The following is a 27405-nucleotide window of genomic DNA, read 5'->3' on the forward strand; positions in this document are numbered from 1 at the left end:
ATGTGGAGTGGGGGGGCGGGGGGTTGGTAAGGTAGGTGGGGTATGTGGAGTGGGGGGGTTGGTAAGGTAGGTGGGAGTCGGTGGAGTGGGGGGGTGGGTTGGTGAGGTAGGTGGGAGTCGGTGGAGAGGGGGGGGGGGTTGGTGAGGTAGGTGGGAGTAGGTGGAAAGGGTGGGTTGGTGAGGTAGGTGGGAGTCGGTGGAGAGGGGGTGGGTTGGTGAGGTAGGTGGGAGTCGGTGGAGTGGGGGGGGGTTGATGAGGTAGGTGGGGTATGTGGAGTTGGGGGGTTGGTGAGGTAGGTGGGAGTCGGTGGAGTGGGGGGGTTGGTGAGGTAGGTGGGGTATGTGGAAAGGGGGGGTTGATAAGGTAGGTGGGAGTCGGTGGAGTGGGGGGGGGATTGGTGAGGTAGGTGGGGTATGTGGAGTGGGAGGGGGGTTGGTGAGGTAGGTGGGAGTCGGTGGAGTGGGGGGGGGGGTTGGTGAGGTAGGTGGGGTATGTGGAGTGGGGGGGGGGTTGCTGAGGTAGGTGGGGTATGTGGAGTGGGGGGGGGGTTGGTAAGGTAGGTGGGGTATGTGGAGAGGGGGGGGGGTTGGTAAGGTAGGTGGGGTATGTGGAGTGGGGGGGGGGTTGGTAAGGTAGGTGGGAGTCGGTGGAGTCGGGGGGGGGTGAGGTAGGTGGGGTATGTGGAGTGGGGGGGGTTGGTAAGGTAGGTGGGGTATGTGGAGTGGGGGGGGGGGGGTTGGTAAGGTAGGTGGGGTATGTGGAGTGGGGGGGTTGGTGAGGTAGGTGGGGTATGTGGAGTGGGGGGGTTGGTGAGGTAGGTGGGGTATGTGGAGTGGGGGGGTTGGTGAGGTAGGTGGGGTATGTGGAGTGGGGGGGTTGGTGAGGTAGGTGGGGTATGTGGAGTGGGGGGGTTGGTAAGGTAGGTGGGGTATGTGGAGTGGGGGGGTTGGTGAGGTAGGTGGGGTATGTGGAGTGGGGGGGTTGGTGAGGTAGGTGGGGTATGTGGAGTGGGGGGGTTGGTAAGGTAGGTGGGGTATGTGGAGTGGGGGGGTTGGTGAGGTAGGTGGGGTATGTGGAGTGGGGGGGTTGGTGAGGTAGGTGGGGTATGTGGAGTGGGGGGGGTTGGTAAGGTAGGTGGGGTATGTGGAGTGGGGGGGTTGGTGAGGTAGGTGGACAGGGTCAGGACAATGGGTTACATTGTATTAATAAAGAGTTATAATTCCCGAAGGCAATGCTAAGACCTCCCCCTCAGGGTTACCCTCCCCCTTCATACCCCTAATCTACCCCCTAACCTTCCTCCCACACCCGCTGACCTCTGACCTTGGTCTAAAGTACCCGTCACCTACCCCCTTGCTCTGAATACTTACCCCCTCCCCCCGTCCGGTGGCTCTCGGAGTTCCCAGCTCCGCCCACCTGCTATCAGCCTCAGTATTGAATATGTGCAGCAGGAGAAGGGAGACTCCCTTGTCTGTCCGTGTGGTTTGGCTGTGTGTGGGCAATGGAGGACTGTGAGGAGTCAACCCCATAGAGTCCAACCAAACATCTGAGGAGGCATTTGGGTGGATTCAGCCCTTAGCAGAGGAAATGACTTCCTAAAGGGGACCTCTGCCTGTAAGTGACTCTCTTCCTCCTTCCAGGACTGGCTGACCCGCTATGGCTACCTACCCCCACCGGATCCGTATTCTGCCCAGCAACAGACGCTGGAGAGCCTCAGAGAAGCTGTGAGGACCATGCAGAGGCTTGCTGGCCTGGAGATGACCGGAGAGCTGGGTAATCACCAACCTCCCCTCGGGGAGACTCACTTCATACGCTGCAAACATGGGGAGGGGTCACCTCGGGTCATGATCCTATGTACCCCGCAATATTGGTCACCTTATCCTAAGTACCCCCAATATAGGTCACCTTACCCTAAGTACCCCCCAATATAGGTCACCTTATCCTAAGTACCCCCAATATTGGTCACCTTATCCTAAGTACCCCCCCAATATAGGTCACCTTATCCTATGTACCCCCAATATAGGTCACCTTATCCTAAGTACCCCCCCAATATAGGTCACCTTATCCTAAGTACCCCCCAATATAGGTCACCTTATCCTAAGTACCCCCCCAATATAGGTCACCTTATCCTAAGTACCCCCAAATATAGGTCACCTTACCCTAAGTACCCCCAATATAGGTCACCTTACCCTAAGTACCCCCCAATATAGGTCACCTTATCCTAAGTACCCCCCAATATAGGTCATCGTATCCTAAGTACCCCCAATATAGGTCACCTTATCCTAAGTACCCCCCAATATAGGTCACCTTATCCTAATTACCCCCAAATATAGGTGACCTTACCCTAAGTACCCCCCAATATAGGTCACCTTATCCTAAGTACCCCCCAATATAGGTCATTGTATCCTAAGTACCCCCAATATAGGTCACCTTAACCTATGTACCCCCAATATGGGTCACCTTATCCTAAGTACCCCCCAATATAGGTCACCTTATCCTAAGTACCCCCAATATAGGTCACCTTAACCTATGTACCCCCAATATAGGTCACCTTATCCTAAATACCCCCCAATATAGGTCACCTTACCCTAAGTACCCCCCAATATAGGTCACCTTACCCTAAGTACCCCCAATATAGGTCACCTTATCCTAAGTACCCCCAATATAGGTCACCTTATCCTATGTACCCCCAATATAGGTCACCTTATCCTAAGTACCCCCCAATATAGGTCACCTTATCCTATGTACCCCCAATATAGGTCACCTTATCCTAAGTACCCCCCAATATAGGTCACCTTATCCTAAGTACCCCCAATATAGGTCACCTTATCCTATGTACCCCCCAATATAGGTCACCTTAACCTATGTACCCCCAATATAGGTCACCTTACCCTAAGTACCCCCCAATATAGGTAACCTTACCCTATGTACCCCCAATATAGGTCACCTTATCCTAAGTACCCCCCAATATAGGTCACCTTATCCTATGTACCCCCGATATAGGTCACCTTATCCTAAGTACCCCCCAGTATAGGTCACCTTATCCTATGTACCCCCAATATAGGTCACCTTATCCTAAGTACCCCCCAATATAGGTCACCTTATCCTATGTACCCCCGATATAGGTCACCTTATCCTAAGTACCCCCCAATATAGGTCACCTTATCCTATGTACCCCCATTATAGGTCACCTTATCCTATGTACCCCCAATATAGGTCACCTTATCCTAAGTACCCCCCAATATAGGTCACCTTATCCTATGTACCCCCCAATATAGGTCACCTTATCCTATGTACCCCCATTATAGGTCACCTTATCCTATGTACCCCCAATATAGGTCACCTTATACTAAGTACCCCCAATATAGGTCATCGTATCCTAAGTACCCCCAATATAGGTCACCTTAACCTATGTACCCCCAATATAGGTCACCTTATCCTAAGTACCCCCCAATATAGGTCACCTTATCCTAAGTACCCCCCAATATAGGTCAACTTATCCTATGTACCCCCAATATAGGTCACCTTATCCTAAGTACCCCCAATATAGGTCACCTTATCCTAAGTACCCCCAATATAGGTCACCTTACCCTAAGTACCCCCCAATATAGGTCACCTTACCCTAAGTACCCCCCAATATAGGTCACCTTACCCTATGTACCCCCAGTATAGGTCACCTTATCCTATGTACCCCGCAATATAGGTCACCTTATGCTAAGTACCCCCCAATATAGGTCACCTTATCCTAAGTACCCCCAATATAGGTCACCTTATCCTATTTACCCCCCAATATAGGTCACCTTATCCTAAGTACCCCCAATATAGGTCACCTTATCCTAAGTACCCCCCAATATAGGTCACCTTATCCTATGTACCCCCCCAATATAGGTCACCTTATCCTAAGTACCCCCCAATATAGGTCACCTTACCCTAAGTACCCCCCAATATAGGTCACCTTATCCTATGTACCCCCGATATAGGTCACCTTATCCTAAGTACCCCCCAATATAGGTCACCTTACCCTAAGTACCCCCCAATATAGGTCACCTTATCCTATGTACCCCCAATATAGGTCACCTTATCCTAAGTACCCCCAATATAGGTCACCTTATCCTAAGTACCCCCAATATAGGTCACCTTATCCTATGTAACCCCAATATAGGTCACCTTATCCTAAGAACCCCCAATATAGGTCACTTTATCCTATGTACCCCCAATATAGGTCACCTTATCCTATGTACCCCCCAATATAGGTCACCTTATCCTAAGTACCCCCCAATATAGGTCACCTTATCCTATGTACCCCCAATATAGGTCACCTTATCCTATGTACCCCCAATATAGGTCACCTTATCCTAAGAACCCCCAATATAGGTCACCTTATCCTATGTACCCCCAATATAGGTCACCTTATCCTATGTACCCCCCAATATAGGTCACCTTATCCTAAGTACCCCCAATATAGGTCACCTTATCCTAAGTACCCCCCAATATAGGTCACCTTATCCTAAGTACCCCCCAATATAGGTCACGTTATCCTAAGTACCCCCCAATATAGGTCACCTTACCCTAAGTACCCCCCAATATAGGTCACCTTATCCTATGTACCCCCGATATAGGTCACCTTATCCTAAGTACCCCCCAATATAGGTCACCTTATCCTATGTACCCCCGATATAGGTCACCTTATCCTATGTACCCCCCAATATAGGTCACCTTATCCTATGTACCCCCATTATAGGTCACCTTATCCTATGTACCCCCAATATAGGTCACCTTATCCTAAGAACCCCCAATATAGGTCACTTTATCCTATGTACCCCCGATATAGGTCACCTTATCCTAAGTACCCCCCAATATAGGTCACCTTATCCTATGTACCCCCGATATAGGTCACCTTATCCTATGTACCCCCCAATATAGGTCACCTTATCCTATGTACCCCCATTATAGGTCACCTTATCCTATGTACCCCCAATATAGGTCACCTTATCCTAAGAACCCCCAATATAGGTCAACTTATGCTAAGAACCCCCAATATAGGTCACCTTATCCTAAGTACCCCCAAATATAGGTCACCTTATCCTATGTACCCCCCAGTATAGGTCACCTTATCCTAAGTACCCCCCAATATAGGTCACCTTATCCTAAGAACCCCCAATATAGGTCACCTTATGGTAAGAACCCCCAATATAGGTCACCTTATCCTAAGTACCCCCCAATATAGGTCACCTTATCCTAAGAACCCCCAATATAGGTCACTATACCCTAAGTACCCCCCAATATAGGTCACCTTATCCTATGTACCCCCAATATAGGTCACCTTATCCTATGTACCCCCAATATAGGTCACCTTATCCTAAGTACCCCCCAATATAGGTCACCTTATTCTATGTACCCCCATTATAGGTCACCTTATCCTAAGTACCCCCCAATATAGGTCACCTTATCCTATGTACCCCCCAGTATAGGTCACCTTATCCTAAGTACCCCCCAATATAGGTCACCTTATCCTAAGAACCCCCAATATAGGTCACCTTATCCTATGTACCCCCAAATATAGGTCGCCTTACCCTAAGTACCCCCCAATATAGGTCACCTTATCCTAAGAACCCCAAATATAGGTCACCTTATCCTAAGTACCCCCCAATATAGGTCACCTTATCCTATGTACCCCTAATATAGGTCACCTTATCCTATGTACCCCCAATATAGGTCACCTTATCCTAAGTACCCCCCAATATAGGTCACCTAATCCTAAGTACCCCCAATATAGGTCACCTTACCCTAATTACCCCCCAATATAGGTCACCTTACCCTATGTACCCCCAATATAGGTCACCTTATCCTATGTACCCCCAATATAGGTCACCTTATCCTAAGTACCCCCCAATATAGGTCACCTTATCCTATGTACCCCCGATATAGGTCAACTTATCCTATGTACCCCCATTGTAGGTCACCTTATCCTATGTACCCCCAATGTAGGTCACCTTATCCTAAGTACCCCCAATATAGGTCACCTTATCCTAAGTACCCCCAATATAGGTCACCTTATCCTATGTACCCCCAATATAGGTCACCTTATCCTAAGTACCCCCAATATAGGTCACCTTATCCTAAGAACCCCCAATATAGGTCACCTTATCCTAAGTACCCCCAATATAGGTCACCTTATCCTAAGAACCCCCAATATAGGTCACCTTATCCTAAGTACCCCCAATATAGGTCACCTTATCCTATGTACCCCCCAGTATAGGTCACCTTATCCTAAGAACCCCCAATATAGGTCACCTTATCCTAAGTACCCCCCAATATAGGTCACCTTATCCTAAGAACCCCCAATACAGGTCACCTTATCCTAAGTACCCCCAATATAGGTCACCTTATCCTATGTACCCCCCAATATAGGTCACCTTATCCTAAGTACCCCCCAATATAGGTCACCTTATCCTATGTACCCCCCAGTATAGGTCACCTTATCCTAAGTACCCCCCAATATAGGTCACCTTATCCTAAGAACCCCCAATATAGGTCACCTTACCCTAAGTACCCCCAATATAGGTCACCTTATCCTATGTACCCCCCAGTATAGGTCACCTTATCCTAAGTACCCCCCAATATAGGTCACCTTACCCTAAGTACCCCCCAATATAGGTCACCTTATCCTATGTACCCCCCAGTATAGGTCACCTTATCCTAAGTACCCCCCAATATAGGTCACCTTATCCTAAGTACCCCCCAATATAGGTCACCTTATCCTAAGTACCCCCAATATAGGTCACCTTATCCTATGTACCCCCAATATAGGTCACCTTATCCTAAGTACCCCCCAATATAGGTCACCTTACCCTAAGTACCCCCAATATAGGTCACCTTATCCTATCTACCCCCAATATAGGTCACCTTATCCTAAGAATCCCCCAATATAGGTCACCTTATCCTAAGAACCCCCAATATAGGTCACCTTATCCTATGTACCCCCAATATAGGTCACCTTATCCTAAGTACCCCCCAATATAGGTCACCTTAACCTATGTACCCCCCAATATAGGTCACCTTACCCTAAGTACCCCCATATATAGGTCACCTTATCCTATGTACCCCCAGTATAGGTCACCTTATCCTATGTACCCCCCAATATAGGTCACCTTAACCTATGTACCCCCAATATAGGTCACCTTATCCTATGTACCCCCAATATAGGCTCTCTCTCCTATGTATCTCCCACAGTGATCAGACTGTACATTGTAACTTTGATACAAGTCACAAGATGACAAGTTGCAGCAGAGGCTGATCTGTGTCGGACATTTGTGAACACAGTCAAGAATTGCACAGGCACCGGGACTTACATCACTGTGTCATCTCAGTCCAGGAAGTGAGAGTTGTCCCTGGTTGATGCCTGAACAAAGGTGGTGCTGTACTCCTGGAGAGAGAAGGCCTTGTCAGGGGAGTCCCTCCTCAGTCCCTCAATGTTCAGCTGGTCCCATGGAGAGAATATTGTACATCTGCCAATAATCCCAGATATGGAAATGTGATTCTCTCTCCCAGATGATGGCACCGTGGAGATGATGAAGAGGCCTCGCTGTTCTCTCCCCGATGTCGTCCAATCATCCGGGCCCCAGAGGATCCGCAGGAAACGATACGCTTTCAGTGGGACAGTGTGGCAGACAAAGCACTTGACCTGGAGGTATGGAGTCATGGGGACATCCGGGGAATGGTATGTCCATGTATGTGGTTGGTATGTAATGTGTCTACAAGGTGGGAGGTATGGAGTCATGGGGACATCCGGGGAATGGTATGTCCATGTATGTGGTTGGTATGTAATGTGTCTACAAGGTGGGAGGTATGGAGTCATGGGGACATCCGGGGAATGGTATGTCCATGTACGTGGGTGGTATGTAATGTGTCTACAAGGTAGGAGGTATGGAGTCAGGGAGGACATCTCAGTGGAATGTAATGTGTCCATGGGGTAGGAGGTATGGAGTCAGGGAGGGCATCTCGGTGGAATGTAATGTGTCCATGGGGTAGGAGGTATGGAGTCAGGGAGGACCTCTCGGTGGAATGTAATGTGTCCATGGGGTAGGAGGTATGGAGTCAGGGAGGACCTCTCGGTGGAATGTAATGTGTCCATGGGGTAGGAGGTATGGAGTCAGGGAGGACCTCTCGGTGGAATGTAATGTGTCCATGGGGTAGGAGGTATGGAGTCAGGGAGGACCTCTCGGTGGAATGTAATGTGTCCATGGGGTAGGAGGTATGGAGTCAGGGAGGACCTCTCGGTGGAATGTAATGTGTCCATGGGGTAGAAGGTATGGAGTCAGGGAGGGCATCTCGGTGGAATGTAATGTGTCCATGGGGTAGGAGGTATGGAGTCAGGGAGGGCATCTCGGTGGAATGTAATGTGTCCATGGGGTAGGAGGTATGGAGTCAGGGAGGGCATCTCGGTGGAATGTAATGTGTCCATGGGGTAGGAGGTATGGAGTCAGGGAGGGCATCTCGGTGGAATGTAATGTGTCCATGGGGTAGGAGGTATGGAGTCAGGGAGGACCTCTCGGTGGAATGTAATGTGTCCATGGGGTAGGAGGTATGGAGTCAGGGAGGACCTCTCGGTGGAATGTAATGTGTCCATAGGGTGATGCTGATAAGATGGTGTCACTGGTCTGCACCTTTTCAGATCTTTTGATCTGTATGTTCCTCCAGAACTGATGGAGGAGATCTGGAATCTCATATGATCTTGTAGTGAGCAGTCCTCCATCTTTCTTCTAGGATGGAGAGCTACCCCATATCCTTGGCAGAAGAAACCATAAGGACATTGATGAGGAGCGCCCTGGAGGCCTGGAGCCGGGAGACGCAGCTCACCTTCTCCGAGAGGAAGGACGAAGCGGATATTCGAGTAGGCTTTGTGGGAGGAACCCATGGTGATGGCTATCCCTTTGACGGTCCAGGTGGAACGCTCGGTCATGCCTTCTTTCCCGGAGTAGGGCCAATCGCTGGAGAAACTCACATGGACGCCGATGAGCAATGGACTTATAACCGTAAGAGGAAACCATTTACAGAATGTTTTGTTGTGTTGAGAACAGGAAAGGTGCAAATGGGCGGGGCCAGAGACTACAATGCAGAAACTGCCCAGCACTCTATCCAGATGACCAGCACTAAAAGATCCATTTCATATGTTCCATCATTAAATCCTCCCTCCGGCCTTCCTTTCAGCCTTGCACAGGTGTACCGGCTCCTCCCCTTTATTCTTGCACACGTGTACCGGCTCCTCCCCTTCAGTCTTGCACAGGTGTACCGGCTCCTCCCCTCCAGTCTTGCACAGGTGTACCGGCTCCTCCCCTTCAGTCTTGCACAGGTGTACCGGCTCCTCCCCTTCAGTCTTGCACAGGTGTACCGGCTCCTCCCCTCCAGTCTTGCACAGGTGTACCGGCTCCTCCCCTCCAGTCTTGCACAGGTGTACCAGCTCCTCCCCTCCAGTCTTGCACAGGTGTACTTGCTCCTCCCCTCCAGTCTTGTACAGGTGTACCAGCTCCTCCCCCTCAGTCTTGCACAGGTGTACTGGCTCCTCCCCTTCAGTCTTGCACAGGTGTACCGGCTCCTCCCCTTCAGTCTTGCACAGGTGTTTCGGCCCCTCCCCTTCAGTCTTGCACAGGTGTACCAGCTCCTCCCCCTCAGTCTTGCATAGGTGTACCGGCTCCTCCCCTTCAGTCTTGCACAGGTGTATCGGCCCCTCCCCTTCAGTCTTGCACAGGTGTACCGGCTCCTCCCCCTCAGTCTTGCACAGGTGTACCGGCTCCTCCCCTTCAGTCTTGCACAGGTGTAGCGGCCCCTCCCCTTCAGTCTTGCACAGGTGTATCGGCCCCTCCCCTTCAGTCTTGCACAGGTGTACCGGCTCCTCCCCTTCAGTCTTGCACAGGTGTAGCGGCCCCTCCCCTTCAGTCTTGCACAGGTGTATCGGCCCCTCCCCTTCAGTCTTGCACAGGTGTACCGGCTCCTCCCCTTCAGTCTTGCACAGGTGTACCGGCTCCTCCCCCTCAGTCTTGCACAGGAGTACCGGCTCCTCCCCTTCAGTCTTGCACAGGTGTAGCGGCCCCTCCCCTTCAGTCTTGCACAGGTGACACCACAACACTGCACTACACTCCCTCCACTGTCTCCTAACACACCACTAACTATCCTCATCTAACTCCACCAACACGCTAAGCAGCCTTATGTAGTGTGGGGCGTGGACTATGTCACTGAGACTTTGGCCAATCATTGCTCTTCCTGTGAACTCAACTGTGACTGGTCAGGTGCAATACTTTGGCCAATCACAGTGTAAGCATTGCATTGTGGGGCGCATGGGCGAACTTCCCACCGAACGCCCTTATCATTCCAGTGTTCGGCGAACACTCAAACCGCCAATGTTCAAGTCGAACTTACATTCTACCCGAACACATAGCCCATCCCTAATGCTGGATCTCTATCCTGACATGGACGGGGGATGGGTGGGGAACGTAAGGACGCCCCATCATTGGATGGAAATGATCGCCCTACAGAGGACTGAATTCACAGACACCCCGAAAATCAAAGTGAAGAAATGATTCAGCAGGCGAGTCCATGTTGGTGAAATGTCATTGCAGCAACTCAGAATGGCCCTCAGTAGTCTGTGTGGCCCCCACGTGCTTGTATGCATGCCTGACAACGTCAGGGGAGGGTCCTAATGAGACCACGGATGGTGTCCTGGGTGATTTCCTCCCAGATCTGGGCCAGGGTGTCACTGAGCTCCTGGACAGTCTGAGGTGCAACCTGGAGGTGTCAGATGGACCGAAACATGACATCCCAGAGGGGTTCTATTGGATTTAGGTCAGGAGAGTGTGGGGGCCATTCAGTGGTATCAATTCCTTCATCCTCCAGGAACTGCCTGCATACTCCCCCCACATGAGGCCTAGCATTGTCATGCACCAGGAGGAACCCAGGACCCACCGCAGCAGGAGGTACCTGGGACCCACCGCACCAGGAGGAACCCGGGACCCACCGCACCAGGAGGAACCCGGGACCCACCGCACCAGGAGGAACCCAGGACCCACCGCACCAGGAGGAACCCAGGACCCACCGCACCTGGAGGAACCCGGGACCCACCGCACCAGGAGGAACCCAGAACCCACTGCACCAGGAGGAACCCAGGACCCACCGCACCAGGAGGAACCCAGGACCCACTGCACCAGGAGGAACCCAGAACCCACTGCACCAGGAGGAACCCAGGACCCCCTGCACCAGTGTAGGGTCTGACAATGGGTCCAAGGATTTCATCCTGATGGCTAATGGCAGTCAGGGTGCCATTGTCTAGCCTGTAGAGTTCTGTGCGTCCCTCCATGGATATGCCTGAACCATGTTACAGGCAGCAGAACGTTCTCCACGGCTTCTCCAGACCCTTTCACGTCTGTCACATGTGCTCAGGGGGAACCTGCTCTCATCTGTGAAAAGCACAGGGTGCCAGTGGTGGACCTGACAATTCTGGGGTTCAATGGCAAATGCCAATCCTGCTCTATGGTACCAGGCAGTCAGCACAGGGCCCACTAGAGGACGTTGAGCCCTCAGTCCACCCTCATGAGGTCTGTTTCTGATTGTTTGGTCAGAGACATTCCCACCAGTGGCCTGCTGGAGGTCATTTTGTAGGGCTCATCCTGTTCCTCCTTGCACAAAGGAGCAGATACCGGTCCTGCTGATGGGTTAAGGACCTTCTATGGCCCTGTCCAGCTCTCCTAGAGTAACTGTCTGTCTCCTGGAATCTCCTCCGTGCTCTCGTCTCCTGGAATCTCCTCCGTGCTCTCGTCTCCTGGAATCTCCTCCGTGCTCTCGTCTCCTGGAATCTCCTCCGTGTTCTGGTCTCCTGGAATCTCCTCCATGCTCTTGAGACTGTGCTGGGAGACACAGCAAACCTTCTGGCAATGGTACGTATTGATGTGCCATCCTGGAGGAGTTGGACTGCCTGTACAACCTCTGTAGGGTCCAGGTATGGCCTCATGCTACCAGTAGTGACACCGACCCGAGCCAAATGCAAAACGAGTGAAAAACAATCAGAAAAGATGAGTAGGGAAAAAATGTCAGTGGCCTCCACCTGTAAAACCATTCCTATTTTGGGGGTTGTTTCATTGCTGCCCATCTAGTGCACATGTTGTTCATTTCATGAACACCAAAGCAGCTGCAGCTGATGAACAACCCCCTCTGCAACTTACCTGACCAGATCCATATCCCAGGAGTGTCATCGACTTGATGCTAGACTTGGATTACAAAGTCGGCCTTTCATTTTTTTAAGCCGTGTAGATAACCAAAACTTCTGGTTTCATGATCTATCCATCCCTGTGGCTTGGTAGTTCCTGGATGTGGTTTCTATTTTACACATTTTCTCTGACTTCACGTGACAAACAGAACATTGATAGTTTTCAGAGAAGTATTAACATCAGGAAAGAGTTTTGTCACATTACTTCCTCAGAGGAACAAACACATTGTGAGTCAAGTCTGAGGGATGGGGTAGGGAGGGTGTCAAACATGATGACCATTATACAACATACAGAGATACAGAGATACATCCAGAGATACAAGGATCCAGATGAAGAGATTCATAGAATCAATGAAGAAAGGCCAAGATCAATGGACCTGGTGATAACACCTACTACAGTGCAGGTCCATAGAAGGCAACCATCCCATAGGCAGACATGAGCCAAATGATTATGGCCGCTAACACACCCATCTATCAAAAGTATGTGAAACCTCCTATAAATGATGGAGTTCACGTGTGTCCACCTATCACGCATATCAATTGGCCAAATGTATGCGAAACCTCCTATAAATGATGGAGTTCACGTGTGTCCACCTATCACGCATATCAATTGGCCAAAAGTATGCGAAACCTCCTATAAATGATGGAGTTCACGTGTGTCCACCTATCACGCATATCAATTGGCCAAATGTATGCGAAACCTCCTATAAATGATGGAGTTCACGTGTGTCCACCTATCACGCATATCAATTGGCCAAAAGTATGTGAAACCTCCTCTAAATGATGGAGTTCATGTGTGTCCACCTATCACGCATATCAATTGGCCAAAAGTATGCGAAACCTCCTATAAATGATGGAGTTCAGGTGTGTCCACCTATCACGCATATCAATTGGCCAAAAGTATGCGAAACCTCCTATAAATGATGGAGTTCACGTGTGTCCACCTATCACGCATATCAATTGGCCAAAAGTATGCGAAACCTCCTATAAATGATGGAGTTCAGGTGTGTCCAGTTCGGGTTTTTGTTAATTACGGCACACAAAAGCTTTGTAGACAATCGTGCTCTTCCAACCTTGTGGTAACAGTTTGGTGAAGACCCTTTTCTGTTCCATCAGGACTGCCCCGTGTGTACAAAACCAGCTCCAAAAAAACTTGGTTTTACCAGTTTGAACCAACTTCATAAAAACATGATTGACCAGTTTGGACCAGATCCATAAAGGCATAGTTTGACCAGTTTGGTGTGGAGGAACTCAAGTGTCCTGTACAGAGCCCTGACCTCAACCCTACTGAGCACCTTTGGGATGAATTGGAACCCTGATGGTGAGCCAGGTCTTCTCATCCATTATCAGTACCTGACCTCACAGATTAAATAATAATAGATCAAATCTTTTGGCAGTAATGATGAGTGATGATATCTCCTACTGCACAAGTCCAAACATGCGTCCATAGAAGATGACCATCCTATAGACAAAGACACCATGTTCATCTTCTTACTGAGGGATAAGTGGTATTAAATCTGAAAAGAGGATTGAGTGATGACATCTCATATTGTGCAGGGCCATACATTAGTCCATAGAAGGTGACCATCCCATAGCCAGACACCACATCATGATCATCTCCTCACAGAGAGAGTAGTAGTATTAGATCTGAGAGGATTGCGTGATGACATCTACTACCATGCAGGTCCATACATCGGTTCATAGGAGGTGGCCATCCCAGAGATAAAGACATAATCTCATGTTCATCTTCTCACAGAGGGATAATAGTATTAGATTTGAGAGGAGAATTGAGTGATGACAGGTCCTCGTGCCTGATGTATGGACCCAACAGTGTAGAAGATGAGGATCCTATAGGTACAGACAGAATAACGTTCTTCTTCTCACAGAGGACCAAGGGACAGATGTCTTTGCAGTGGCGGTACACGAGTTCGGACACGCTCTGGGGCTCTCTCACTCATCTTCAGAGAAATCTATCATGAAGCCATACTACCAGGGGACGCTGGGAGACCATCGGTATTACAGGCTCTCGGCTGATGATATCGAGGGGATCCAGGCCTTGTATGGTAAGTACACCATTTCCAATGACTCCGGCACTTAAGACACCACCAATGTAACACCAACATACTGTAAATGTATTCTTTATTCTCCACTAGGTAAAAGAGACTCGGCTCCAAGACCGCCTCCGCCAGCTCCAAGACCTACCCAGCATGCAATCCCCCCACGGGGGCCCACCTATCAGTAAGATTCCTGTTTACCATTACAAGCACTAACAACTGGCTATTTGTGGAAGGCTTTGCAAACCCCAAAAACACATCTCTTAAGGCTAGATCATACAGTGGAAAGTGATACAAATAGTAACAAGATCTGCTAGGCCACGTAGTTCCCGTAATATTTCCAGCACTGGGAACCAACGAAGGACGTCTTCTCATGATGTCTCAGAGCTGACCTCATGTATGACATGTCCAATGTACTTCTCTTCCTTCCTCGGAGTCTGGTTGGTGGCCAATGAGGCAGAAAAGGTTTTTCTTGGTATAGACACTGATTGCCGGCAACCCAAAACTCCTCAACCACTAGTGCAGTCCGAACCCTGACCACCAGGGCTCATGTACGGTACTAAAGGAGCATTATAGCAACCAATATTGTATTCTGATGTCTGCATGGAGTTTATATACGTGATGATGTCACCAAATTGCCATCCTTTTCTTGATTTGAATGCTATTTATAATTTTGTGTTGTCAACCTCTGTCATGTCTGCTGGACAGCTTGGCCTACCGGTGAATGCGTAGAAACCCATTTGCACATGGCGTACTCGCATGGCATGCATTATCCACAAAGAGTTACCCAAATGCAGTATTTTCCTACAAGTGGCACTCTCAAAGTCCTACTGAACTTTCATTAAGGGGTTGTAAAGGTATGCAGAGTTTCACAAACAAATGCCAAGGGGGCAAAACTGGGTTCAAGCTTCAGGGTTTGTTTTACCTTCGTCGTTAAGACGTTGACCTAAAATTCGATTGGGCTTGAAGCCTACGTGAGTATTAATCCAACAATCTAATAATAGTGATGTATATCTGTGCTGAATCCATCATATACGGTGAAAAAGCAGCTAACACAGAACTGCAGGCAGCATATAAAATGACAAAAACCAAGATGTAGCGCTTGTTCACCCCGCTCTCACACAAAGTGTAATATGGCAATCCTCAGAAAAGTCCATAAAATGGGACTATATTTTATATAAAGCCCATATCTTTGGAAAGATGATGTGCCACCGAAGAGGATCCTCCACCGTGACGGTGATGGTGACCACTCACAGCCTCTTACCAGAGACTATGACCACAGATCATGCGGCCAGAAACAGCAAGTATGGGGAATCAATGGATGTAATGGAACCTAAATGAATCTTCTCCACCAAAAGACAATTCCAGAACTGGTAACGGGATAAAGGGAACAAAGGCTCCTCATAGCGAAGTATTTAAAATAATCCAGACCTGAATAAGAATATTGCACTTACAAACAGAAGAAGAAACCAGCATGTAAAATAAGTAAATTTCCAACCAACAAAATGGCCGCGGTACGTGATGACATCATAAGCCGTAGCTCCACCCTACGTATTTCATCATGAGACGTTGTCAGGGGCTTATGACGTCATCACACCACGCACCGCGGCCATATTCTCTGGTAAGAGGCTGTGAGCGGTGACGGTGGAGGATCCTTTTCTTCACCTTTCCAAAGATATGAGCTTTATATAAAATACAGTCCCATTTTATGGACTTTTCTGGTGACTCTAATGTATTGCCATAGTACAATTTGTGGAAGAGTGGGGTGAATAAACGCTACATATTGGTTTTTGTAATTAATCCAACAGTTCCAACTCAACTTATGAAGGATCAAGCTGAGTGATCACCTCAGATTTACCATGCCCGCAGCTGCCATAGGCTCCTCTTCATGAGCTGGCACCAAGTGATGAACCCGTGAGGAAGAACCAGGCAGGGCAGTTCTATGTGGATTCCACCTACCAAGAGTGAGTGCATTTTACCAGATGGCACAGAGGGCCTTTCCTGTTTCCGTGAGAACCTTCTTAGAAGTCTGGGCAGCCGACCAGTACTTAAGAGCTGTGAGCCCACTGTGGAGGTCATTCGAGGGACCACTTGAACAACATCCACGGCTGCATTGCACAAGTACTGGAAGCCCTAGACTAGTTGGTCTGCTAGGTCCACATAAACCTGTTATGCAGCCTCACGCACTTGGTCCGGGTCTGGGAAAGCATAGCCGAAGCCCGGCCTGATCGTGAGAAATGAATCTGTATCCTTCAATGAACTATTGTAAGCTCCCAGGATCAGGGCCCTCCTGTCCCTCTTGTATTGAACTGTATTGTCTCCCATTATATTATAAAGCGCTGAGCAAACTGTTGATGCCATAAATCCTGTATAATAATACTTATAGAGAAATTGAGGCCACCCTTACTGACCTCCATTGTGAAAATGCTGGTTCCCCAACTGTCTCTGGTTCAAGTTATGGACCTAAGACAAGCATGCAGATCAGGAAAGACACAATGGTCAGCATGACACATGAGGTATGACCTGGAGGCCAAAAACAGCCTCCTTACTTCTTCTGGGCAGGTTTTTTTTGGCTAGTTCTAAATTCTGGTATCTTTTGGCCCAGAACCTGGAGCTTTTGGTTTGGCTGTTACCAGGGCAGGATGAGGTAGGTTACTGGCTACAGGAGTTGGTTAAGTGCTCGGATACTGAGGATTTTCACTTGAGTCAGAAGTCAATACCAAAGGCTACGAACATTGGCTCCATGCACCAAACAGGACATTCAACCATCAATGCTAACGTAGGTATTTAAGAAGCTAAACCCTGGAGATTTTGCAGTGGAAAATATAAAACATCACATTATGTTCTCATTTTCCCACCACAAGGAAAATATGAAATGTTCGTTTAATGTAGAGTTGGATTGGAGCTTCCATACCATCCGTGATAAGGGAAAGATTCCAAGATGTATCACTTGTGAACCATACACTCACCAACCATGCACTATATTAATGTTTTCATGTCAAGCATTTACTCTCCACAATGTAATGTTCCATCTTTTCCATCAGGCCCCGCCCTCCACTTTTTGATCGCTGTTCCACTCATTTTGATGCTATTGCAAATATTCGAGGAGAAGTGTTCTTCTTTAAGAGTAAGGCTTGAATGCCGTTCTTTGCACAATTCTCCCCATTAAAACATTGCTTATCCCTTACAGTCTTATCTTCTCATTCTCAGACAAGGTCTTCTGGAGAATGCAGGCATCTCGAAACCTCGTATCCCTCAACCCAGCTCAACTCCACCACTTCTGGCATGGGCTACCTCTAGACTTACCACGACTGGACGCTGTGTATGAACGGCAAAATGACAGCAAGATTGTGTTCATTGCAGGTCAGTACAGAGCAGGGGGTGATGTGTGCATGAACTGGAAAGGGGTGGTCTGGGTGTATGGCCATAGCTCTACTGCATATGATGGATATGGAGGTCTCCCCCAAACTGACCGCTACGAGCATACCAAATATGGTCAGCCCTATTAAGGTGATGACTCTTTTTGCTGCATCTGCTGTGATCTTACTCCGATCCTTTCTTGTATCCGTACAGGGAATAATTTCTGGGTGTTTAAAGACACACTGGTGGAGCCCGGCTACCCACGGCACCTCTCTGATTTTGGCTTGAACACGGACAGAATTGATGGAGCTTTCGTGTGGAAGCATAACAAGAAAACCTACTTTTTCAGAAACAACCGCTTCTGGAGATATGATGAGAAACTCGGAAGAATGGATGGCCGCTATCCGCAGGACACCAACCTATGGCAAGGGCTGCCGCCTGAGATCGATGACGTTATCAGCTGGGTAGATGGTGAGTTTCATGGTTTTCACTGGGAAATTAAGGACCATGGTCCCAGACAAAAGAAAAAAACCCCAAAACGTCCCTCTTTAGATTTCACACTTTAAAATTAGGATTTTACTATGTATATCCAGTCAAACAGGAAATCAGACTGTTGAAATTAAGCTGTAGATCTCAGATAAACTGAAACCACTCGAATAACATCAGAATAGAGCAGCACCTCCTCCTTAGGATGAGGGGAAAAAAAAAAAGATAGCCACACAAGGTCCTGATTTACGTGGAATGAAGAAACCACCTTGGGCAGGAAAGTGGACTGAGGAGTCAATACCCTGTCCTGGTGAAGAACCAAGGATTATTTGCCAACTTTGACACCCTTCCAGCTGAGGTAATGGCCATCAAAAAGACAACCTTGTGTGTAAAGAGTGACGAGAAAATCTATTGGAGAGGTACAAAAGGTGTAGACTGCAACACAGACAAGGCCAAGCTAAGGACCCACGGTGACAAGGGGGGCCTGCATAGGTGGAATCATTATGTGACATGCTCCACAACGTCTAACTAATGAAGGAGATGCAATAGGCCAATATATGTTCATTGCTGGTACCAAAGCCAGAGACGTATCCCCACCAGACAGGAGAAAAGTCAAAATGAGCCCCATAAGATACTGTTTGGGATGAAACTCACGAGCCCACCAGGCAAAATAAGCCTTCCATGCATAATGGTACATCCTGCTGGAGGTCGACTTATCTTGCCTTGAGGAAGGCAGTAGTGACAGAAACCATAAACATCCTTATCCATCATGACATGGACTTCAACATCTATACTGTCAAAGCCAGCGATTGCAAAGCAGGATGGAAGATCAGACCATGCAATAGTAAATCTGAACAAACTGGATGAGGCCAAGGCTCAGCTGTTGAGATAGTTACAAGGTCTGCATTCCACGTTCTTAGCCAAGCCAGTGCACATTAGGAAGCACCAAAATGCCCTCCACCCTAATTCTGTGCAACAGGCAAGGAAGAAGCTGTAGTGAAAGAAATGCATAGATCAGGAAAAAGTGATTCCGAGGAGTCTCCAGGGAATCCACTGCAAATGCCAGATGATGCCAAGTTCAGGACAGAAATTCTGCTCTTTGTTGTTGAAGCTGGATGCCAAGAGGTCTACCTCTGGGATTCCCCAGCACAGACAAATCTCTGCCAACACCACTGGCTGAAGAGCCCTTTCTCCTTGACTTGGCTGAGGAGGGCCAGAAAATTTCAATTGACAATTTTCTACACCAGGAACATGTACAGTAAGGAGAGCAGGAATGTAAAGTTTTGCTCAAGACAATACCAAGTCTGCTTCTACCCTGAGCAGCACAAATTTTTGTCCCTACCTGATGTATGCCACAGCTGTGGCATTGACCAACTGCACCCTGATAAGGAGTCCCTGAAGGCCAGTGTAGGACAGCTAGCTGAAATCATCAAAAGTTGCAGAATGTTGATCGACAACTTCCACTCCTGAGACGACAGTCACCGAACCTGAGAGGTTCTCCAGAATACCGCCCCGGCCAACTGGCATCTCTCATCAAGACCTTCTAATTCCTCTTAAGAAAGACTTCCTAGTATCTAGGATCTCCATGTGTACGCCTCTACTAGGCTTAGGAGTCACAAACTGGTTGGAATAAAACCCATGAGACCTCTCCTCTTCTTGGACGGGTGTGATGGACCCTTGGCACAGCAGTCTTTCTAGGGCTGCAAAGAAACCCGATTCCTTTTCATGGATTGGAAGATACCCTTGAGCTCATAAAGCAACAAAATTCATGCTAGTAACTTCTAGCCACCACCCCACAGACTCAATTGCCTATGATGTCTCCCACCTGATGTGTGAGGAGGATTTGGCTCCAGAATCAGAAGACTTGGGGGGGGGTCCAGTTATCACAGAAGCTTTTGCTTATGAATGGAATGCTTCTTGGCTTCGGAAGGCAGCCAGTTTCGGACCGGTCACCTCCACCTACTTTTTAAGGAATAAGAATACGCTTTTACACAATTACCTTCTGGTGGAAAGCATCCAAGGATTGTCCAAAGAAGCATTTTATCCTCAAAGGGCAGCCTGTTGATTTGCTCCTTGCAGAAAAGTTCCACCAATCAACATTTGAGCCATGGGCCCCTTCTCATGAGGACATACTGTACATACCCACCCTTGAACTCAGCCATATAAACTTTTTCAAGGAATCTGAGAAATCTCTTAGAAAATTCTCCAAGTGTTGTCAAATGGCAGCTTCCTCCAGCTGCTCACCACAGCCCCCCAGAGGGGATGCCCTTATATGCTTAGATCTTTCATTTTTCAAGTTGGTGGGTCTTGATTAAAGGAAATCTGAGGAATACAAAGGCGCCCATGTCTTCCGTACATCGCAAAATGTTATTTAGCTTTCAATTTAACCGTTATATGGCCCTTACCTGTAAGGTATTGATCTGGAAGAACACCACAGCAAGCAAAGACTGAACTGGTACATGTGCCAATTGGTGATTCAAAGGTTCTTGAAGTAGGGTGAACTGTCTCTCCTCACCCACCCCACCACATACCAGGAGGGTCTGCCTCCCCCCCAACCCTCAGCACGTCGGGAGGGTCTGCCCCCCCCAACCCTCGGCACGTCGGGAGGGTCTGCACCCCCCCCACCATCCCTCGCCTCGTCGGGAGGGTCTGCCCCCCTCGGCCCTCGCCACGTCGGGAGGGTCTGCCCCCCTCGGCCCTCGCCACGTCGGGAGGGTCTGCCCCCCTCGGCCCTCGCCACGTCGGGAGGGTCTGCCCCCCTCGGCCCTCGCCACGTCGGGAGGGTCTGCCCCCCTCGGCCCTCGCCACGTCGGGAGGGTCTGCCCCCCCCAATCCCCATGACATGAAAACCAGGTAAATAACATTTCCAGGTGTAGTCAAGAAAAGGACAACTTCAGATTTCCATTTAAAGAGACGCTTCCACCAACTTGAAAAACTGCAGGAATAAGAACAGCAAAAAAAAATAAATCGGGTATGTGAAAGGCGTGCATGGCATGTTCTTTCTCTCCAGGTATGTGAGAGGCGTGCATGGCATGTTCTTCCTCTCCAGGTATGTGAGAGGCGTGCATGGCATGTTCTTCCTCTCCAGGTACGTGAGAGGCGTGCATGGCATGTTCTTCCTCTCCAGGTACGTGAGAGGCGTGCATGGCATGTTCTTCCTCTCCAGGTACGTGAGAGGCGTGCATGGCATGTTCTTCCTCTCCAGGTACGCGAGAGGCGTGCATGGCATGTTCTTCCTCTCCAGGTACGCGAGAGGCGTGCATGGCATGTTCTTCCTCTCCAGGTACGCGAGAGGCGTGCATGGCATGTTCTTCCTCTCCAGGTACGCGAGAGGCGTGCATGGCATGTTCTTCCTCTCCAGGTACGCGAGAGGCGTGCATGGCATGTTCTTCCTCTCCAGGTACGCGAGAGGCGTGCATGGCATGTTCTTCCTCTCCAGGTACGCGAGAGGCGTGCATGGCATGTTCTTCCTCTCCAGGTACGCGAGAGGCGTGCATGGCATGTTCTTCCTCTCCAGGTACGCGAGAGGCGTGCATGGCATGTTCTTCCTCTCCAGGTACGCGAGAGGCGTGCATGGCATGTTCTTCCTCTCCAGGTACGTGAGAGGCGTGCATGGCATGTTCTTCCTCTCCAGGTACGTGAGAGGCGTGCATGGCATGTTCTTCCTCTCCATACAGTATTCTTTTACTTGCAATGTGCTTCTGAAAATGTGAGGACTCCAGGAAGAGACCATTTCCTAGCACACCTTCCTCCCTCTATCCTATCACTTCTGGGAGTTTAATTACTGTCTGGGCTGGCCCAGCTCCTCTTTCCTTCATCCTTCCATCACCATTTATAGCCTTAAACAGTGCCCAGTGCCTACACTACTGTCCACAACCATGACCAGTCCACAGTCCTTCCATCACCACCCACAGCCGTGACCAGTTGCTCCATCACCAACCACAGCCGTGACCAGTCCCCTCCATCTTGACCAACAGCCCTGACCAGTCCCCTCCATCTTGACCAACAGCCCTGACCAGTCTCCTCCATCTTGACCAACAGCCGTGACCAGTCCCCTCCATCTTGACCAACAGCCGTGTCCAGTCCCCTCCATCTTGACCAACAGCCCTGACCAGTCCCCTCCATCTTGACCAACAGCCCTGACCAGTCCCCTCCATCTTGACCAACAGCCCTGACCAGTCCCCTCCATCTTGACCAACAGCCCTGACCAGTCCCCTCCATATTGACCAACAGCCGTGACCAGTCCCTTCCATCTTGACCAACAGCCGCGACCAGTCCCCTCCATCTTAACCAACAGCCCTGACCAGTCCCCTCCATCATGACCAACAGCCCTGACCAGTCCCCTCCATCTTGACCAACAGCCGTGACCATTCCCCTCCATCTTGACCAACAGCCGTGACCATTCCCCTCCATCTGGACCAACAGCCGTGACCAGTCCCCTCCACCTTGACCAACAGCCGTGACCATTCCCCTCCATCTTGACCAACAGCCGTGACCAGTCCCCTCCATCATGGCCAACAGCCGTGACCAGTCCCCTCCATCATGACCAACAGCCGTGACCAGTCCCCTCCATCTTGACCAACAGCCCTGACCAGTCCCCTCCATCTTGACCAACAGCCGTGACCAGTCCCCTCCATCTTGACCAACAGCCGTGACCAGTCTCCATCATGACCAACAGCCGTTACCAGTCCCCTCCACCTTGACCAACAGCCGTGACCAGTCCCCTCCATCATGACCAACAGCCCTGACCAGTCCCCTCCATCTTGACCAACAGCCGTGACCATTCCCCTCCATCTTGACCAACAGCCCTGACCAGTCCCCTCCATCTTGACCAACAGCGGTGACCAGTCCCCTCCACCTTGACCAACAGCCGTGACCATTCCCCTCCATCTTGACCAACAGCCCAGACCAGTCCCCTCCATCTTGACCAACAGCCGTGACCAGTCCCCTCCATCTTGACCAACAGACGTGACCAGTCCCCTCCATCTTGACCAACAGCCGTGACCAGTCCCCTCCATCATGACCAACAGCCGTGACCAGTCCCCTCCATCATGGCCAACAGCCGTGACCAGTCCCCTACATCATGACCAACAGCCGTGACCAGTCCCCTCCATCATGACCAACAGCCGTGACCAGTCCCTTCCATCTTGACCAACAGCCGTGACCAGTCCCTTCCATCTTGACCAACAGCCCTGACCAGTCCCCTCCATCTTGACCAACATCCCTGACCAGTCCCCTCCATCTTGACCAACAGCCCTGACCAGTCCCCTCCATCATGACCAACAGCCGTGACCAGTCCCCTCCATCATGACCAACAGCCCTGACCAGTCCCCTCCATCATGACCAACATCCCTGACCAGTCCCCTCCATCTTGACCAACATCCCTGACCAGTCCCCTCCATCTTGACCAACAGCCCTGACCAGTCCCCTCCATCATGACCAACAGCCGTGACCAGTCCCCTCCATCTTGACCAACAGCCCTGACCAGTCCCCTCCATCTTGACCAACAGCCGTGACCAGTCCCCTCCATCATGACCAATCCCCTCCATCATGACCAACAGCCGTGACCAGTCCCTTCCATCTTGAACAACATCCCTGACCAGTCCCCTCCATCTTGACCAACAGCCCTGACCAGTCCCCTCCATCTTGACCAACATCCCTGACCAGTCCCCTCCATCTTGACCAACAGCCGTGACCAGTCCCCTCCATCATGACCAACAGCCGTGACCAGTCCCCTCCATCATGACCAACAGCCGTGACCATTCCCCTCCATCATGACCAACAGCCGTGACCAGTCTCCTCCATCATGACCAACAGCCGTGACCAGTCCCCTCCATCATGACCAACAGCCGTGACCAGTCCCCTCCATCTTGACCAACAGCCATGACCAGTCCCCTCCACCTTGACCAACAGCCATGACCAGTCCCCTCCACCTTGACCAAAAGCCGTGACCAGTCCCCTCCATCTTGACCAACAGCCATGACCCCTCCCAGAGATGATGCACGATAATGATGTCCTTGCCTTCCACCCACAGGTAACACGTATTTCTTCAAGGGCTCCCAATACTGGCAGTTCAAGGATGGAGACGTGGAGGCGGAGCCCGGCTACCCACGCAGCATCGCCAGAGACTGGATGTACTGCAGGAGCGAATCACCGCCGCAGCCCACAGAGCAACCTGAGAGACGAGACCAGCAAGACTGCAACTGCCCATGTGTGCAGGGAAACCACGCAGCCCATTGGAAGGCCAGTATGTCGTTCATCGGCCTAACTGCTGTTCTCAGCATGGTGACCTGGAACTAGAGCAGGCCTCATATTGAGGCACAGGGACTCTCCTCCACCAATCAGCAGCCGTGTCCTGGCTTAGCCCAATCTTTTATTGACAGAAAGGATTCTTGCTGTACAGATTACAAAACAAAAAAAAGAACAAAAATAAACACGAAATAAGTTTCACTGATTCATCTCACTTCTTACGAAATTGCCTATGCAGGACGAAAGAAGGTAAAGGGGCGGGGTTTTGCGCCACGCCAACCAGAGCGCCACGTTATTGGGCGCCTCGAGTGAGAAGGGCAGCGCTATGGCGGACACCGAGGCAGGACGACATCTTGCCAATAAAAGTTCATTTGAGTACATGGAGGGGCAGCAAATTCACATTATAGAGTATGTCGGAGTCTGTCTGCAGCCCGGGACACAATGTCTGTACAGGAGGCCACGTCCCACAAGTCTGTAAGATCCCAAAAGTAAGACGAGGGTGTCAAAGGGGCCCTCAATGGGGGGGGGAGGGGAAACCCAAAGTCTTCTCTAGGCTGGAGAAGCAAAACCATCGATCAAGGAGACCTGCAGAGAAAGACACAATACATTACAATGGGCCACTAAAGAGGAGATTTATCTGAGACAGCGGGAGAGAGCGGAGACAGCGGGAGAGAGCGGGAGACTGCGGGAGACTGCGGGAGACAGCGGGAGACTGCGGGAGACAGCGGGAGACTGCGGGAGACTGCGGGAGACTGCGGGAGACTGCGGGAGACTGCGGGAGACTGCGGGAGACTGCGGGAGACAGCGGAGACAGCGGGAGACAGCGGAGACTGCGGGAGAGAGCGGAGACTGCGGGAGAGAGCGGAGACTGCGGGAGAGAGCGGAGACTGCGGGAGAGAGCGGAGACTGCGGGAGAGAGCGGAGACTGCGGGAGAGAGCGGAGACTGCGGGAGAGAGCGGAGACTGCGGGAGAGAGCGGAGACTGCGGGAGAGAGCGGAGACTGCGGGAGAGAGCGGAGACTGCGGGAGAGAGAGCGCGTGGAGAGCAGAGTCAGCGAGAGAGAGCGCGTGGAGAGCAGAGTCAGCGAGAGAGAGCGCGTGGAGAGCAGAGTCAGCGAGAGAGAGCGCGTGGAGAGCAGAGTCAGCGAGAGAGAGCGCGTGGAGAGCAGAGTCAGCGAGAGAGAGAGAGAGAGAGCGCGTGGAGAGCAGAGTCAGCGAGAGAGAGAGAGAGAGCGCGTGGAGAGCAGAGTCAGCGAGAGAGAGAGAGAGAGCGCGTGGAGAGCAGAGTCAGCGAGAGAGAGAGAGAGAGCGCGTGGAGAGCAGAGTCAGCGAGAGAGAGAGCGTGGAGAGCAGAGTCAGCGAGACAGAGAGAGCGCGTGGAGAGCAGAGTCAGCGAGAGAGAGAGAGAGAGAGAGAGCGCGTGGAGAGCAGAGTCAGCGAGAGAGAGAGAGAGCGCGTGGAGAGCAGAGTCAGCGAGAGAGAGAGAGCGCGTGGAGAGCAGAGTCAGCGAGAGAGAGAGAGAGCGCGTGGAGAGCAGAGTCAGCGAGAGAGAGAGAGAGCGCGTGGAGAGCAGAGTCAGCGAGAGAGAGAGAGAGCGCGTGGAGAGCAGAGTCAGCGAGAGAGAGAGAGAGCGCGTGGAGAGCAGAGTCAGCGAGAGAGAGAGAGCGCGTGGAGAGCAGAGTCAGCGAGAGAGAGAGAGCGCGTGGAGAGCAGAGTCAGCGAGAGAGAGAGAGCGCGTGGAGAGCAGAGTGAGAGCGCGTGGAGAGCAGAGTGAGAGCGCGTGGAGAGCAGAGTGAGAGCGCGTGGAGAGCAGAGTGAGAGCGCGTGGAGAGCAGAGTGAGAGCGCGTGGAGAGCAGAGTGAGAGCGCGTGGAGAGCAGAGTGAGAGCGCGTGGAGAGCAGAGTGAGAGCGCGTGGAGAGCAGAGTGAGAGCGCGTGGAGAGCAGAGTCAGCGAGAGAGAGAGAGAGAGCGCGTGGAGAGCAGTCAGTGAGAGAGAGCGAGCAGACATGGCAGAGACCACTGAGCAGCGTCCCCGGTGTACACATCCTAAGACGGTCCCTTCCCCAGAGAAGTAGAGGCAGCAGGACTGTACCTGGAGGGCCTCCTGTGGGAGTAGCGGGGTCCTGGAGAATCTCTCCGCCTCTTGCGCTCAGGGGAATTGTGATTCCTCCAGGAATCTCGTTCTCTGGAATGAAGAAGACGAAGGTCAGGGTTATCTGCAGGCGACATTTCCATCCGTCACGTGATGATGGTACGGTCACTTACCTTCTGCGGGGTGGAGGAGTGGGGGGGCGGCGTCTCTCAGCTGGAGAATAACTCAGGGAACGAGAATCCCTCAGCGAGTCGATGGGTTTACGTGGACTGCGAGACCTGGGGACAAGGAAGAGAGCGGAGGTGAGCTACTCACTACACAGGGGAAGCCATGACACCTACTGAGAACACCCCACTGCTCATACTGCAGTATTCAATAGGGGCGAGCAGAGGGCGAGCGGGAGGGGCGGGGGAGCAGAGAGGGCGAGCGGGAGGGGCGGGGGAGCAGAGAGGGCGAGCGGGAGGGGCGGGGGAGCAGAGAGGGCGAGCGGGAGGGGCGGGGGAGCAGAGAGAGCGAGCGGGAGGGGCGGGGGAGCAGAGAGAGCGAGGGGGAGGGGCGGGGGAGCAGAGAGAGCGAGGGGGAGGGGCGGGGGAGCAGAGAGAGCGAGGGGGAGGGGCGGGGGAGCAGAGAGCCAGTACAAGTGGGGTAAACAGAGAAAGCTGGGAGAGCCTTTGAAAGAGCGAGCGGGGGGAAATGAGCAGAGGGAGAGCGAGCGGGGGGAAATGAGCAGAGGGAGAGCCAGAGGGGGAAATGAGCAGAGGGAGAGCGAGAGGGGGAAATGAGCAGAGGGAGAGCGAGAGGGGGAAATGAGCAGAGGGAGAGCCAGAGGGGGAAATGAGCAGAGGGAGAGCCAGAGGGGGAAATGAGCAGAGGGAGAGCCAGAGGGGGAAATGAGCAGAGGGAGAGCCAG

At 51.0% G+C, this 27405-nt stretch overlaps 2 protein-coding genes across 2 annotated transcripts in view; one reads left to right on the forward strand and one right to left on the reverse strand.

Annotated features, from left to right (window-relative positions):
• The first annotated feature begins 1504 nt into the window (after positions 1-1504).
• LOC149444796 (matrix metalloproteinase-25-like) lies at positions 1505-24608 on the forward strand. Its single transcript, XM_089654513.1, has 9 exons — positions 1505-1771; positions 7550-7688; positions 8765-9033; positions 14141-14317; positions 14408-14492; positions 17353-17435; positions 17519-17671; positions 17882-18139; positions 24189-24608. Exons 1-9 carry the CDS (start codon positions 1732-1734, stop codon positions 24452-24454), a joined length of 1470 nt encoding a protein of 489 aa, XP_089510639.1. The 5' UTR covers positions 1505-1731; the 3' UTR covers positions 24455-24608.
• Positions 24511-27405, reverse strand: part of LOC149444797 (uncharacterized) — a gene marked incomplete at its 5' end in the record, with an annotated part of 34335 nt that continues 31440 nt past the window's right edge. The window contains 3 exons of the mRNA XM_089654512.1: positions 24511-24988; positions 26496-26588; positions 26669-26773. Coding sequence (XP_089510638.1) covers positions 24979-24988; positions 26496-26588; positions 26669-26773 — 208 coding nt within the window. The remainder of the gene's footprint in view (positions 24989-26495; positions 26589-26668; positions 26774-27405) is intronic.

The sequence above is a fragment of the Staurois parvus genome, unplaced genomic scaffold (assembly GCF_062004578.1).
Source record: "Staurois parvus isolate SC_StPar_1 unplaced genomic scaffold, SC_StPar_1.0 ptg000771l, whole genome shotgun sequence".
Taxonomy (NCBI): Eukaryota; Metazoa; Chordata; class Amphibia; order Anura; family Ranidae; genus Staurois; species Staurois parvus.